The sequence below is a fragment of the Lepisma saccharinum genome, chromosome 17 (genome assembly GCF_977018435.1).
Source record: "Lepisma saccharinum chromosome 17, izLepSacc3.1, whole genome shotgun sequence".
In the NCBI taxonomy this organism is placed as follows: domain Eukaryota; kingdom Metazoa; phylum Arthropoda; class Insecta; order Zygentoma; family Lepismatidae; genus Lepisma; species Lepisma saccharinum.
The window spans coordinates 23,116,372-23,133,128 of NC_139245.1; the positions used below are offsets into that span (position 1 = coordinate 23,116,372).

Here is a 16,757-nt window from a genome sequence, read left to right on the forward strand (position 1 = left end):
TATGCAGCGAAAGCTATATCAGCGTGCCAAAATCCCACAGCGAAAGAGTTAATTTCCATTTTGTTTTATTACTGTGTGTGGCACGTGTTTGTTTCTTTTTTTTAACACAATATTTGCACTGTTCCAGATTAATCACCCGGTGGTATTTCACCTGATGAAGCAGTGGAAATATTGTGCTTAAAAAACAGAGATGTGCCAAAAACAGCAATAAAGGTAAGTGAAAACTAATTACAGTAGAGCGTCGATTATCCGAACGTCGGTCAACCGAACGACCGCTTAACCGAACTGTGTACTCGCTCGCACCTGTTACTCTCCCACCCTACCGTCCATCATCCCCCTCACTCCCAAACCAAGTTTCCCACAGTAGTCGCCGCACTGAGCCACCGCTGGCGGAACATTGCTTCTAATGGGGCCTTCATAAGGCGCTGCTGACCGGCCAAGCCGCCAGTCGCTGTGTTTCAACAATCAGCACACTTCTGTCGGTGTATGTATTGTTCATGCAAAATGCGTATGTAATATGTACATATTTTTGTTTAATAAACTGTACCACATACTATATATTCCTACTAAAGTTGCCTTTGTACGTTACTTTGTAATACTTAAAGAGATGCCTGTTTTTATGAATAAATTTACTGTACAGTACTTCTTTTTGGCAAATAAACATGTACAGTTCGATTATCCGAACAAACCAGTTTTCCGAACACCCATGTCCCCCAATTACTTCGGATAATCGACGCTCTACTGTACTTATATAATTTATTCTTAAAATTAGATCAATTGGTTCAAATCGAGATAGAATTTGTTTCAGGCACAATTAACAAAATACTATGTTTCAAAGGCAAGTCATGGTGGTCTAGTCAGTAGGACATTTGACTGCCATGCAGGAGACCAGAGTTTGATTCCTGTGGAGGCTCTGGACTTCATTTAGCCTCAAATAAATTGGTACCTAGGGCACCCCTTGGGCAGAAGGGGGGTGCATGGTGCTGATCACATCAGTTCCAAATATGACCGAGATCCCCTCCATGTGCCTTCATGGCACCGTGCAAGTACATAGGGAACTTTACCTTACTTTTATCTATGTTATAATAAAACTACTTAAAAAAATACTATAAAATGAACTACTTACGATTTGTGAGTATAAAATGTGGGGTTTTAACGTGTTAATGTGATGAAGTTTTTTATGGTTCATTTTTAGATTCGAAGTTCTTACAAGGGAAAGAAGGGAATATGAAGTTTTATGTGTACAGGGGCCAGTTGTTAGCAAATACCTTTATATCCATGATTTTTATTATTACCTTACTCCTTGTCTTTTATTCTAATTGATGTGGCCATGAAGTGATTCCACTCGCCAAGATTGTGAACCTGATGAAGGGACCAGTTGTGTCTTGAAAGGTTGTTTTTTGTAAAACGTATACTCACAAATTGTAAGTAGTTCATTTTATAGTATTTTTTAAGTACTTTTATTATATCATCGTGAGTAAGTTGCACACGCCTTAAATATTTATCTATGTTGCAAAGGACATATAAAAATATGTAACATACAGAGAAGCAAGGCGGCATACCACTAGTTTGAGTTGCTGGATCAACCTAGATCATATACAACATTATGTGTTGGATCAAATTATAATTGTAATTTCCTAAAATTCACATTGTGTTATGTTGTGGATTAAATGAAATAGAGTAAGTTACAAATAGTATTCTATGAAAGTGATTGTTACCTCTACTACATTAATAGTATTCTGAAAGAACTCTTCTGGTGTGGTACTAATAATGTTTGGCAGAGCTCCTTGGACTATTGTGTTGCTTCCTATGGTCCGTTGACTCAGACACTGAAGACCTTTCCTTACCTACAAAAGAAGAAAATCTTTAAAATGTTGCTGATTTTCGCACATATTTCAAGCAATATAAGTTTACAGTAAATTGAACATTAAAAAAGCATGGCCTGATGATACTTAGAATAATGATCATAATAATAATACATGATTTTACAGAATATGTGGACTTACAAATTTCTTATTGATTATTTATGGCTAAAGTTATAGGGAAATATGTGGGTTATTCCATTCCCATTTTGATCAACTTTGCAGATCCCTGAGCATTGGCATAGACAGGCGTGGGCTTAATGGGCCTGGAGTCCTGAAATTTTTCCAAATGCTAATGCAATTTTTACAGATAGAAAAGTGGTGTGTTTCTTTTTATTTATTAAGATTTTTAGGGGTTGCATATGAGATTAACTGTTATGAATTGGCTTTTGCTTGTTTTCATGTTACCCAAGGAAATAAAACAGACACCACCTGCAAATGTATCATGTGCCCTCTATGTAATGTCATAAAAAAGAAAAAAAAATGTCAATTGTTGCCCACAGTTACATGTTAGTGGATAAAATGACATGCGAGACACATTTTTCATTCATATGAATTCATGAGTTACAACATAATGCAGATTTAGCATTTAGAGTCATATTTATGATTGATAGGGGCATGCATATTTCGTTTTTGACGAAAATACAAAATGCGAAATAACACATTGTAATGTTAATTTTTCATGTTTCTGAAAGGTGTGAGGTGCATTTTCCTACCCTGTCTTGTCACGAAATAATGCAAAGAACTGCAAAATGCGAAATATACTCTTAAACACGAAATTTACCATTTATATACCGATGAAACACTTTCTGAAGTCAGAATTATCCTGTGAGTTATGCAATTCATGTAAAATTTATTAATTCTGCTGTAAATATTTGAGAAGTAAAAATGAACCCCTTTATACAGGAATAAACTTAATATTCTGGTAATGATTTAATGTGCTATTAGAAGGGATATGTTTATTTTATGTAATAGTGCAGTTTTTAAATCAAATTGGGGATTATATTTACATTTTAAAACCAAAATGTCATTCTATATGCTGCTTTTTCACCGCTATAACAGCGAAATTGCATTTTATTTACCGCTTTAGAACCCGAATTTGACTGTTTTTGTATCAAAATTTTGTTTTTTTTATTTACCAAAAATATGTGCCTCTAATGATTGATTGATTTTGTTTATTTAATTTGCTTTTCTGCCACTTTTTGGTTAATTGAAAAGATGAGGATAAGTGATGATATGGTGTAATTGATGAACGAACACTAAAAAAAACCACTGAAGTTATTTTTAATGTTTCCCACAAATTTCATGTACACTGTGGAAATAATTTTCTGCTGTAGGGGGTTTAATGTGTTCGGTAATATTTGTTATTTGGGTATTTTACCCTAACAACTTTCCAACACTTTATAATTGAAGATTGGACCCCATAAAAAATGAAGAATTCTGGGTAGGCCCCTGAGTATGAAAGTAAAGTTTGTTTTCACTTTTTCTGAGTTTATGATATTTTGAAAAAAAAAATTATTTATTTATTTTTAAAGCTATACTTGATTTTCTCTGCTTCAAAATGAGATTTAGGCTTTGAAAAGACATTCATTTCGTGTCATTCTATAGAATGAACGGATCTGAACCAGTTAATTGATGGGGTGATGTAAACTACTCATCATTCATCCTCTTGATGAGACCACTCGTCATTGACATGACGAGTTATTGCTTGGCATGCGAAAGGTACAAATTACACAAAGGAATTAAACTACTGAAAAGACAATGGTAACTCGTTGGATTTTGTGAACCGTTGAACCTGTATCATGGCTGGGTGTAGGATAATTACCTGTCTAACTGAAGTTTCTGAGCTGAATCGAAAATAGCGAAGTCCTCTGTAAGCTTCTCTCTAATGCTGACCAAAGCGTGCTTCCACTATCGACCTCCTGCCTTGCTGACCACCTCTCTCTACCAACTCAATTCCCAAAGTCCAGTCACTTCCCAGCTTGTCTCACCTCTATATTCCCTGGCCATCGAGCTCTTCCTCGATGCCGAATCGCCGAATCGTGTTTATTATAATTGCTACCATGCAAACCGCTGACACCATAACCAGAAGTGTTACCTGTTCCTGAATGCTCAGGAGGTTTGCATGGCACAACACAATGCATTGTAAACATGCCTAAGAGGCTTGAGACAGCTGAGAAAAACAAGTGAATGCCCTGGTCAACATGAAGCGTTCAGAGAGACTTAATAAAATAAACATACAATCTTAGGGATTGTTACGATTTTATAACTCTGCATGTTATGCCATTGTCAAATATCTAAAAATTAGAAAATGTTCATAAGTTTTAATGAACAATTTGCAGTGTTCGTTTTTTTTTATATTTCCTAGCTAGATATGCCCTCAGTACATTGACAGAATTTGGACAGTGTAATTTTTCTTTTAAGGGAGAATTCTAGAAGGTAATTTTGCACAAACAAAGACAGTAGACACAAGCAACTCAATATATAAATTAAAATCAACTAGATACATACTTTACAAATTTATATTGAAATATACAGAGTATTAGTGCAATCAGTTATAGGGCCCTGGACTTTATGTCCTATAAAATTGCAAAATATGTATGTATGTATGTCATAAAAAATTGAAAATATGTCAGAAAATGCAGAAATATTCCCAGTAAAGCCAAAAATAAGCACAACAGTATTTTCGAATTTCTCATTATATGGGAAGTCAGTATCTTCTAGGGAAGATCGATTAGGGTGGGGGATAGAGTATGAAATGAAGTCAGAATCCATTTAACCGAAGAATGTAGTGGGAAAATATTGAGAGAGTCACTGCAATTATCCTAAGTTCCATTTACAATGATGTCAGATTTACACATTTGTGGAAACTGAAGCATAATTGGCAGCTCACTACAGCTCTGGTAAATCTGGGCAATCAATACACAGCACAACTTTTTAGGCCGATTTTAACTATATAGAATCTGAGAAACAGCCTACAGAATTTTGTTACTCAATATTATTTCCATTCCACAATGCACATACCATTTTGTGGCAGCAATCAATACACAAGCACAACATATTAAGGGGATTTTAAGTATATAGAATTTCGAAAACAGCCTCCAATTTTTTTGACACAAGTTACACTAAATACGTTTCCGTTCCACAGTGCACTTGTAGGTACAATCTTGTCGCAGAAGTTCCTGTTTGTGACATTCTATTCACTGGCATTAATACACAGTGATACATGCCTGGTTGAAACAACAAGTGATCTTGAAACTCCTGTACTTGATTGAGGATAGAATAGGGTCTGTAATATACCGAACGTTATTTTTTACTTTTGACTGATTGTTGTGAGGAGCGAGAAAAATGTAAAGAAATTAGAACAATTGAAACTTCTTTACAATAATTCTCATACCAGCACAACAATAACTGAGAACATTTTTCGTCAATAATGTTAGCATGACTATCAATTGTCGGCAGGATAAAAAGGGGATATTATTGTTCTGTACTAGATGGTAAGAAAAGATGGTATCTGCTTTAATTTATTTGTTCCTAATTTCCTTATCCTGCCATCGACAATATAAACTATCCATTGTGCTAAAGGTATGAAGAATAAATTATAAAATAACTCATTATAAGCTAGACAATTACGAAATTACACAGAAATATGTATGAGAATATTGAACACATAGGTTGTAAAAACGCGAAATTGGTAAAATATATCAAAATATGCCTTTTTCAAGTTCATCTATTTTGGCTGATTTTCATCAGATACGTAAAGATCTCATACAAGTATTCAACTCAATGCCAAATAAAAAATATGTTTTAACATAAAGTCCCAGGCCTTAATAAAAGTTTTTACATACCTCAGCACTAAAAATCTCATTTCTGTCATGTACAATAATCCATCCCATTCTCCATCCAGGAACTAGAAACCTGTGTGCAAAAATACGCAAATATTAACTTTCCAAATCATAAATGTCTGATAAGTTATCACTATGCAGTGTTGACACCTTATTTATGGCATGCAGTTATGGTAAGAAAAATATTAAAATCATAAAATTTTATGTGCAGTGGTGCATTACTTCTATAATTTTGTTTTAAGATACACATGATAGAATTACAAAGATTTAAGTCATAATTATGTATTTAGATTGGTGTTCACCATAACATATCCATTATTTTTGAGTTATATGATATATTTTAAGAGTTTACAGAAGAGATTTTGAATCTCCTTGGTTCTTTCACTTGGGTGGTAACCCAAGAACAAGAACACTTGTTCAAATGCAATGACTATCAATTGTCGGCAGGATAAAAAAGGGGATATTATTGTTCTGTACTAGATGGTAAGAAAAGATGGTATCTGCTTTAATTTATTTGTTCCTAATTTCCTTATCCTGCCATCGACAATATAAACTATCCATTGTGCTAAAGGTATGAAGAATAAATTATAAAATAACTCATTATAAGCTAGACAATTACGAAATTACACAGAAATATGTATGAGAATATTGAACACATAGGTTGTAAAAACGCGAAATTGGTTTTTTCAAGTTCATCTATTTTGGCTGATTTTCAGAAGAGATTTTGAATCTCCTTGGTATGTCTTAATGTATGATGGTCCTTGAATGAAAATACTCTTATTAATCTCCTTGAACTATTTATGAATACCTTGTATTCACATCATTGTTTTTATGGTAATGAAGATGAGGTTAAGTAGATTAAATTTACAAAAATAACACCCATGTCAAGATCAGAATTCAAACCCAAGACTTTAGGTGCAATTCAATTTTAATTGTCACTTGTGAATGAATATGAATAAGGAATTTGTATTATTTTTGATCTTGAAGAAGTTCTCTCATGTTAATGGTCTGGTCAGTTTTGGAGAAGATTCCAAACTTACAAGCAAAATGACTTTAGATGCAAATGTCACATCACTGAGTGACATTAGCTCTTGAAAGCTTAAAATCTTCTCCAAAATACGTGTGGTTGGTAACTCAAGAGAACACAATCATTCATCATCAGGAAAACTTTAACTCACATTCATTTTTTTATCCTTACCTTTTTGTCAGTCCTCCACATGACAATATAGGGACATTTGTTGATAGTGAAGCTAGCCAGTGAAATTTTTTACCAGAAAAAACCTGGAAATTAAATGAAAAATGTTAACTTTCAATTAAGCAGTCACCATGGGATTTCTAAATTAGTTCTATTGTTTATTGATTTGCATTATTTTACTTCGCTTTTTGTGTCACTTTTGGCTAATTTGCGAAGATGGGTATGAGTGATGATATGGTGAAATTGATGAATGGACACTTGCAAACATCCATGCCCATGCCGGGATTCAAACCCAGAACCCGTGGTGTCGTAGCACGATGTGCTAACCTAAATTAGTTATAGTATGTATCCCAAAATCTCATTGTGATTAACCAGATAGAATCATGTAACCAGCAAAATAAATTGTATATAATTAGGCTCTGCGTGATATTTTTGAAGATGTAAGCATGCAGAAATATTCATAGGTTTAGATATGCTTGGTATATCAGGGATAAAAGCTTTCAAGTGTATTCTACAGTACTATTCTAGGTCACATGCTCTCAAGACACTTTATTATTTATTTTAACCAAGTGAATTTTTACTTGCCTGTTTCAAGTTTTATCCTGAAGGTTATAAGTTGAATTTAGCAACTTAGCAAAATATAAAAATTCTCCACCCCCATCACTGAATGTGAAGGGAATGCAGGGATGGTATCCCCCAGTTAGGAAAATTTACGCAAAGCTTCTCTCTAGCTGTCTCACAAGTAAAGGGTCACTTACGGTGAAACAAGTTGTCCGGTAATGCATGTATTTTTTGGAGAGCACTCATCTTAACTAAGGTAAGATGTATTAGGGGCATTGGGTCGGAGGTTAAGGAGATAATGGGTCTCAAAGTTAACGTGGAAGTCTATGGGAAGACCCTAAATTCCGTCACCAACTGATGCTAAAGCACTAGTGTTTCACTCCAAACATAGAGTGATAAGATTTTTAGAGGAAATGAATGTCAACTGTTGAACACAACCAAATATTAACTCTTCAAGCCGGTTCGACGTACACGTGTACGGACCCTCATAGTGCTTCTAGATGCGGTTCGACGTACACGTCCCGTGTAGTAGTGACGAAATGATGCATATTCTGCCATCTGTTGTTTTCCCACATGAACGAAAATGCATGTAACTCAAGAGTAGACTGCAATGTGCTGCCATCCGTTGGTTTTCCTTCCAATTACATGAAATTATGTGCGATTGCATCACTTTATTACGTAAAAAAAACAGCTGAGAAATGGCATCGCACGAACAGGTAAAGGGCATTGAAACGGACGAAATTTGTGCATTTTTAGAGGAAAGTGACAGTGAAGGTTCAATTTCTTCATTTCTATCTACAAGTGAAAGTGAAGTAAACTATGCAGAACAGGAAGTAGATAGTGTCAGTGATAGTGAAAGCGAATTAGATGGCATTACATCCTCACCTGTTGCGTCATCGAATGTAACCTGGAACTGGAAAGAAGTTGACGACTCTTTCAAAGCAAATAAACTTGCGTTTTGTGGGTTGTGCCGTCCCCAAAAAGCAGTCAATAATGTTCTTGATCCCTTTTTGTTGTTTTTTGACACAACACACAACGTTGGACTTCTAAACTAACAAGAACACAAGACAGAAGGAGTACTTTGTAAGCGCAACATGTAAGTTCTTATTTTTATTATTATTTTTGTTATTATAGTATAAATGTCATTATTTATACATTTTTGTGTAGTGTGAAGTTTCGTTTACAAGTCCTGAAAATTTCATTGTAGTTGAGCAAATGGTTTTTAAGATATGTTCAATTTTGTGACAATTGCAAAAATTGCTTGTTTGGTGATTTAAAATTACCGCCTCTCACAGCGGCTGATGGGTATTTAACTCCTGGCTTGAAGGGTTAACACATTTTGTTATGAAATTTGAAAGTAATTTGTTAATTGGATTCAAAGAGTGATACAATCAATGTGGAGTTCAGAGAACAGTGCGTGGCTCATACAAATGCTCATCTCGCAGTGAGCACACTTTACAAATGCAATTTTGTCGCACTTGAAGCAATTGTCAGTTCTGATCAAGTCAAAGCAGAAGTCATAAGGCGAGACCTAGGTCCTGGGCTCGTCATCCAAATAACAAATTACTTTCAAATTTCATAACAAAATGTGTTGTTATTTGTTTTGTTTGTGTTCAGCAGTTGGACATTCATTTCCTCTAAAAATCTCATCACTCTTTGTTTGGAGTGAAACACTAGTGCTTTAGCGTCAGTTGACGATGGATTTTACGGTCTTCCCATAGACTCCCATGTTAACTTTGAGACCCGTTGTCTCCTTAACCTCCGACCCATTGTCCCTAATACTTCACCTGTACCTTAGTTAAGATAGGTAGTTTCCAAAAATATATACATTACCGGACAACTTGTTTCACCTTAAGTGACCCTTTACTTGTCAGTGTCACCGTGTTAAAATCATAGAAGCATCCCCCTAACTAACTTTAAGGTTTGAGTAAACATCCATAACAATTTCCACTTCATGGTCCACTTACCCCTACAAAATAATCATAGTCAAGATGGATGCTTTAAAGTTTATGTTAAAATGTTTAGAAAGTGAGTTAGCTGACATCTATAGGTGTCTAGTAGAAAGTATATTTGATGTAGTTCAACATATGTTTGAGGGAAAGAAACATCCTATATTTCTCTACCCTTCCTTATTCACTACTTCCTAAATTCCTTCTGATACAAACACACAAATTAAAAATTTGTCTACTAATCTCTTCTTACACAAACATATAATAATTCGAGATAACTTTTGCGAAAAGACTTACTTTATTTGCCTATCAATTTTGGCAACACACAGTCACCATTCACAGAAGGCTGTTGATTGACCTGAGAAATAAAATACTTTATTAGGCAAATAAAGTAAGTTTTTTTTTACAAAAGTTACACAGAATTATTACATATTTGTGTAAGAAAATAATTTCCACTGTGTTTGTGCTAGAAATTTAAATTTGTGAGCTAATATCTACTGTGTGTATACAGATATCACAAATATAAACAATAACTATACAATAGTGTGACAAAGACATTTCATATGAATAAGCCTGAAAAGAAAGTTCTTTCTCAATGAAATAGTATTAGAATATTGGGTTGTGAAATATTAAAAATGGTGAGAGTGGGAAACTACAGACTAAATAAATAAGATTTTAAGTAAATAGATTTCATCATAGATATTGAATGCAACAGCAGATTAACACACTTTTCTTGTGAGGGTGGATGATAATCTTTATTTAGCTCTGAATGGCACAGTTTATTTAAGGCTTATTGCTATCGGGTGTTCCATTTACAATGCAACCCGAGTTGGGGATTAGAACAACTTTTGAACTGGAAGTGGTACACGCATAATCCTTATACCAAATTGAAGCCTTGTTCATGCATATATTTTTAAACCTGGGAACAATGATTGGATTTCATTAGTGTCCACACAGTGTTGCCAGATGTAACAGGAAGTGTAAATGAATTTTTTTACAAAGTATGAAAAATGGCACATAACACACATGTACGGACATGCCGTCGGTAATTTTCATTTTGGTTAGGTGGATTAACTCGACATCTATGGCAGTGAAAAAAGAAATGTTCATTTCTTCCGATAGCCAATCGGATGAGGCGTCTATAAGGGGGAACTAGGAAAATCGTTGTTTTTAGAAATTAAGACTGTGCATTGGCAACACTGCTGGTGTTTCAGTGTTACAAAAAATGTGTTTCGAAACTGTATACATGATGCAATTACTGAAAACAATAAAAATGAAACTTGGAAATTTTCATGAAAATAGTGTTACTTACATGTACGTGGCAACCATATGATGCATCAGGAATGGAATACTACTGGCCTCTCCTCTGTTTCTTTCCAAACAGGGAAAATGTAATCTCATCGCATGGTTGCCAGGTGCATGTAAGTAACACTATTTTCATGAAAATTTCCAAGTTTCTTTTTAGTAATTGCATGATGTATACAGTTTTGAAACACACCTTTTGTGACACTGAAACACCAACATTGTTTCCAATGCACAGTCTTCATTTCTAAAAACAACGATTTTCCTAGTCCCCCCTTAAGGACGCCTCATCCGATTGGCTATCGGTAGAAATGAACATTTCTTTTTTCACTGCCATAGATGTCGAGCTAATCCACCTAACCAAACTGAAAATTACCGACGGCATGTCCGTACATGTGTTTTATGTGCCATTTTTCATGCTTTGTAAAAAAATTCATTTACACTTCCCGTTACATCTGGCTACACTGCGTGGACACTAATGAAATCCAATCATTGTTCCCCGATTTAAAAATATATGCATAAACAAGGCTTCAACTTGGTATAAGCATTATATGTGTACCACTTCCGGTTCAAAAGTTGTTCTATCCCCAACTCCGGGTTGCGTTGTAAATGGAACACCCGATAGTTCTTGATGCTTCCTGAGATGATTGTGATTGAGCCAAACTCCATGGTAGATGGTTAGCACAATACCAGGAATTCCAGGTTAGAATCCTAGCTTGGGCATGGGTCTTCTTTGTGAGTGTCCCTTAATCAATTTCATTACATCAACACTTATCTTCATCATCGTGATTAGCCAAAAATGGCAGAAAGTGATGATAAATAACAAAAATCAAATCAACTCTTGACATGGTAACTTATTTACTCTTATGTTGTGTGATATTTTATTGTTGTAGACATTTCAAGGATGGTCGCTTTTCTGTAGACATCAGAGTGGGTGGATAGCTATTTACTCTTTGTTAACTGATGATTTATTGTTAATTTTGTATGTTTCAGAGAGTATTTGCATAATTTTTTGTCCTGGAAGTGTACAAAGTTTGTGTCAGGTGTACTTTATGCTCAGATAGGCAAATCGAGATTGGGTAGGATCCAAACCACTGTGATTAATTTGATTTTCCATAATTTACTTTGCTTTCCTGCCACTTTTGGCCAATCGTGAAGATGAGGATGAATGGTGATAAAGTGAATTTATGAAAGAACAGTCACAAATGCATGTGGATATCACACGACACAAATCCCACAAAGGAATTTACTGGCTGTGAGTACAAATGCAAGAGCCTTGGTTGGTCTGCAACATTGCAGTTACTGTGGTGTACTAGATGGAAGTGAGATTGACTTTCGGGTGCCTTTTTGAAAAGTCACCCCAAACTAATGTGCAACCACTTCAATTGGAATTGAAACTGGTACCACTTGGTTACAAGACAACAGCGTTAGCTAGATTTTAGACTTGATGAGGGACAAGAGCTAAATTTTGGACATCAAAGGATGGGATGATCGCTTAATTTTAGATGCCAAGGGGCAATCACCATTTACTGTTAATGACTTATGTTGGTGTTAGATGTTTCTGAATGGATGGAGAAAGGGGTTGGCATAACCTTCATGTCACCCATGCATAGGTGTAGTAGGATGGTTATAAATTTTGATAATCTAAGTTGCAATGCTCACTTTAAGCAACAGAAAAAACAGTGAAATATTTTAGATTTCATGTAATGAATAAATAATATGATAAGCAGAAATACATTTTGCTCTAATTTGTATACATCATATATTATAACATTAGTTTTCTCTTTGCCTATATACTTACAAAGTGATCATATATTTCATCAGCTATAATGGGAACAAAATTTCTTTCAGCTATCCTAAGAATATCCCTCAAATGTTGCTCGCTGTAGACAGATCCACATGGGTTGGAGGGATTGTTTACTATAATCGCTGCTGTATTTTCATCGATCTGACTCTCTAGGTGCTCCAAATCTACTTCCCATTTTTTGTCTGACTAGAAAGGACAAGAATTAAAAACTTAGTTGTCAATAAAGCATGGGTATTGTCTAGTTTAATGAGATATAGAACCTTTACTTTACACTGGCCTTTCCAAAACAAGTGTGTGGTTTCATCACGATAGGACTACATCACATTTCACAAATTTCTCTTTTCACAACACTAAATGCTGTAAATAACATGTCAGCCACTGTAATTTTTAACTGATAAATATTATTTTCTGTGGTTAGAAACATTTATAAAAACCTTTTTATCTTACAAAAATATAATAAATGAAATAATGATTTTAGAGGCAAGATTTCTTCCACTACTGAGTATTGAGCTTAATTTTATATTTAATTTCAATATGTTCTGTGCACATGTATGGATGTATTAAATAATACATTTCTTTATGATGTGCAGAGTTTAGTTGCTTAACTAAAAATTGTAGAAACATATTTTCTAACCTTTCCTTTCTATATTTGTAATCATCTTTTCCCTTTAACTTGACAACTACAAAAATAAAATTGCTAATGCATTGTATGGAATAACATTATATTAAAATTAAAATGTTCAAAATACTACAACATTTACCAGGAGATTGTAGTGTTTTGTTCTGATCCCAAGTCCTTCTGCTAGAGTTTTGTATATTGAGAAACCTGGTCGAGGAATGAGAATATTTTGCCCAGGGTTTGCAAGAACTGTTATACATAAATCCAATGCAGATGAGCAACCACTGCAAAGAATCACATCCTGAAATTGAAGAAATAGTTGCCTTAAATGTAACATATATTTACATTTATTATCAGTAGTTCTATTTGTCAATAGTACAAACTAAATTTCATATAAATTATAAACTAAATACATTGTGTATACACATAAGCAAAGTCGAGGTGCTGCATGGGCGGGCCTACATTCTATTGATTTATACTCAAACATGTGTCAAACTTGTAACTTTAATGTGAAATAGTCGAAATTAAAGATTAACTGTATTAGAGATGCATCAAGGATTATATTTTCTACTTTGTAAGCATTTGGAACAGTTAATTTACAAATGTTAATTTTTATTAACAATCTGCACACACACACACACATAATATTTGGACACAAATTTTTAAAACCAAGTTAATACTATTGTAATATGTTCATAGTCTTACCTTGGCATCTACTGTCACATTGGCTGAGGAACAGTACTGAGCAACAGCTTCTCGTGCTGACATGTGGCCTAGAGAAAGAAGAAAATTGCAGAGGCATGTCATATGTAAAGCTTTTTTTATATATAATTTTATATGTGCTAACATCAAGAGTAAAAAAATATTAATTAAAAAGTAAAGTGCTCTCCTATACTTTGCGCCACAGCATGAAGGCATATAGGGGGTGTGGACTTAGGGCCCCACACTTTCTTGATCACGGTTGAAGGTGGACATGATGTGATCAGCACCATGCCCCTGGCCATCTTTACCCCCCAGAGTTTCCTCCAGGTACCCACTTTGGGTGGATGCCGAAGCTGCTTGAACAGGTGGAAAAAATCCCAGTTCTTTCCCACCGGGGATCGAACCCGGGTCTCTTGCATGGTAGTCAGATGCCCTAACGACTGATCTATCACAGCTCAAGAGTACAGGTGCAATTGAGGAATATTGAATATGGGAGTAATGCTAGTCCTTGTCCAAGATTGTGACACCATATGTTACAATTTTATGTGAAAACTATTCATTTGTACTGTGCAGGAGGATATTTATATATATCAGTGGCATATTCTGAAACATTGACCTGGTGTAAAACAACAATTCTTATTTATTGTATATATTTATCATATATTTATTAGATATTAGAGAAATAAAACATCAATACAGGTATTCAAGTAAAACGAAAACAGAATTCTGAGAACTTCTAATTTTGTGTATGTGGAAAAAGTTGGTTTACAAGATAAATCAGATAACATGGGAGAATACGCCACTGGGATATATTCATGAGAAATTGTAATATAGTTCCCTTCAGATGTTTATCTTTCACAGAAATTTTACATTGTGCCATGCTCTGTCTTAAAAGCAGTATTTGTAAGCATATGAGAAGATTTTTTCAATGTCTGTGTCATTTTTTAATAAAGAGGGATGTCACAAGACACTTGTGTATCTAGGGGGGGGGGTATGCTTTAAAGATTTACCCTTAATCAGTTGCTCAGCCCTAATAAAAGCCACTTTAATAGTAACATTTACTGTATTGTTTTGCAATATTCAAATATTGGAATATTGCAAAATAATATTGTTACGTGAACTTGTAAGAAGACACATTATCTTTGACAAGTTAATATTTGTCTAATACTATGCATATCGTACAACAAAACTACTATTTGATGTTAGCTGCCTCATGATCTTGCTACTGAAGGTTCTGGGTTTGAGTCTTTGCTTGGGTATTCCTTTATGGGCATCCCCCTTAATCATTGAATCCATCTATCATTCATACTCATCATCTCAATCAGCCCAAAGGTGCAGAGAAGCTGCTACATAAAATTAGAAAAATGCAAGTGCTATTCCATACTAAGAATTAATATGATGATTTCATATCATTCCAATATTGCATCTGTATAAAGCTGCTGTGGTCCAGTCAGTAGGGCATCCGACTCTAACCCTGTCCCTGCATAAAGCGGCTCTAGAGTTCACCAAGCCTCTAATGAATGCGTACCTGGGAGCAGCCCTTGGGAGTAAAGATTGCTGAAGCATGATGCTGATCATATCACTTCCACAAATGTCTGAGATTGCGTATGTGTGGGATCGTACATCCATATCTCCCCAAATTCCATCTGTATGAGACTTCAGCCCCTGGGGAGAATCTTCAAAGTTTATCTTTGCATTTCTTGTTGTTTGTACAACTTTTGGCATGACTCGCTCTTTTTCTCTCTTCTTAAACAACAGTTTGTGAGAACAGTCATTGCTATATTTCTTTTGAGCCATTACTTGGTGGTTAAATGTGTGATATAAATCTTCAGTTAAATGTAAGGGATCTTCCTAGTTTTTTTTATCATCTGTGTCTTCTTAAACATGATTCTAAGAAATAAATTTAAAAGAAATTGATTTACTTTGTAGTAAATCTAAGGATGGAAGATGTATATTTGATTTTCTTTTGAAAAAGTCTTATATATGCGCATTTGGACTATTAGTTGAGAGTGAGGAAATGTATCCTCATCAGGGATATACCTGGAATACCTTGATTGCAAAGTCTTATCCTTATTCGCCACTTGGACGGAGTTCTAACAGGTATGCGAGAATGGAATTTTGTCTTGTTTTAACTTACCAACACTAGATGCATAACCATTGAATCGCATGGACCTCACAGACTCTACTAGGCTTTCAACAACTTCTTCTGGAGGAACAAGATTTCCAAACACTGTTGGATCTCCTGTAAAAAAAGCAGAGAAATCCATGCTAGTTCTCATTCTTTATATGAATATTATTGGAGAAATTTATAGAGAATCTTAACAAAGTGTGACACAATGGTTCATCATATAGTTCAATTAAGTACATTTTCACTTTTTCATGCTATTTTACTTATGTTTACAAATTAATTAATTAATTGTTAAGAAAAATTAAAAAGTTGGAATACACGGTAGTCTGACATACTGGCTGCATGCTACAACATGTAATATCCAGGCCCAACACTATGTAAATAGATGATATTGAGCAGTTCATTTGAATTAGTGTGCAAAATAGAAAAACTGAAACATTGCACCATGTAATAGTTGGTTCGAGCACTGGATTTGTACTCGTAGTAAAATTACAGGACCGTCATACTTTCAATCCCCACCACCGGCAAAGAAAGAATTTTGTTCACTTGAAGATGAGAGGAGAAATGATCTCTTGTTACGTAGTGTTAGAATAATTTTAGGTTAGAAACACTAGACAGTGGATTATGTCCAATTAACATTGCGTGCTAATGTGAATACTAGGATGCTACCTCTAACAAACTTCTTCCATCTTTGTTGTTATCATCTTACTTGTGACAATTAACTTAGCATTAGATACAGTTTCCCCCTTCGCAGGTAACCAAATGGAGGAATTACGTGGTGTTAAAC

At 34.8% G+C, this 16,757-nt stretch overlaps 2 protein-coding genes across 6 annotated transcripts in view; one reads left to right on the forward strand and one right to left on the reverse strand.

The window, feature by feature from the left end:
* Positions 1–16,757, forward strand: part of LOC146001604 (putative RNA methyltransferase CG11342) — a 102,478-nt gene that overhangs the window by 20,582 nt on the left and 65,139 nt on the right. For 2 of the 4 annotated variants that reach the window (XM_083139132.1, XM_083139130.1), the window contains exon 3: positions 128–213. The exons of the other annotated variants lie outside the window; for them this stretch is intronic. The gene's annotated coding sequence lies outside the window, so the exon portion shown is untranslated. The remainder of the gene's footprint in view (positions 1–127; positions 214–16,757) is intronic. 4 annotated transcript variants of the gene reach the window in all.
* The window catches only part of LOC146001603 (tyrosine aminotransferase-like), a 50,532-nt gene that overhangs the window by 7,290 nt on the left and 26,485 nt on the right, over positions 1–16,757 (reverse strand). For both annotated transcript variants that reach the window (XM_083139128.1, XM_083139129.1), the window contains exons 2-8: positions 15,980–16,084; positions 13,846–13,913; positions 13,283–13,441; positions 12,516–12,707; positions 6,906–6,988; positions 5,711–5,780; positions 1,719–1,847 (exon numbers count right to left, since the gene is read on the reverse strand). In XM_083139128.1, coding sequence (XP_082995254.1) covers positions 1,719–1,847; positions 5,711–5,780; positions 6,906–6,988; positions 12,516–12,707; positions 13,283–13,441; positions 13,846–13,913; positions 15,980–16,084 — 806 coding nt within the window. The remainder of the gene's footprint in view (positions 1–1,718; positions 1,848–5,710; positions 5,781–6,905; positions 6,989–12,515; positions 12,708–13,282; positions 13,442–13,845; positions 13,914–15,979; positions 16,085–16,757) is intronic.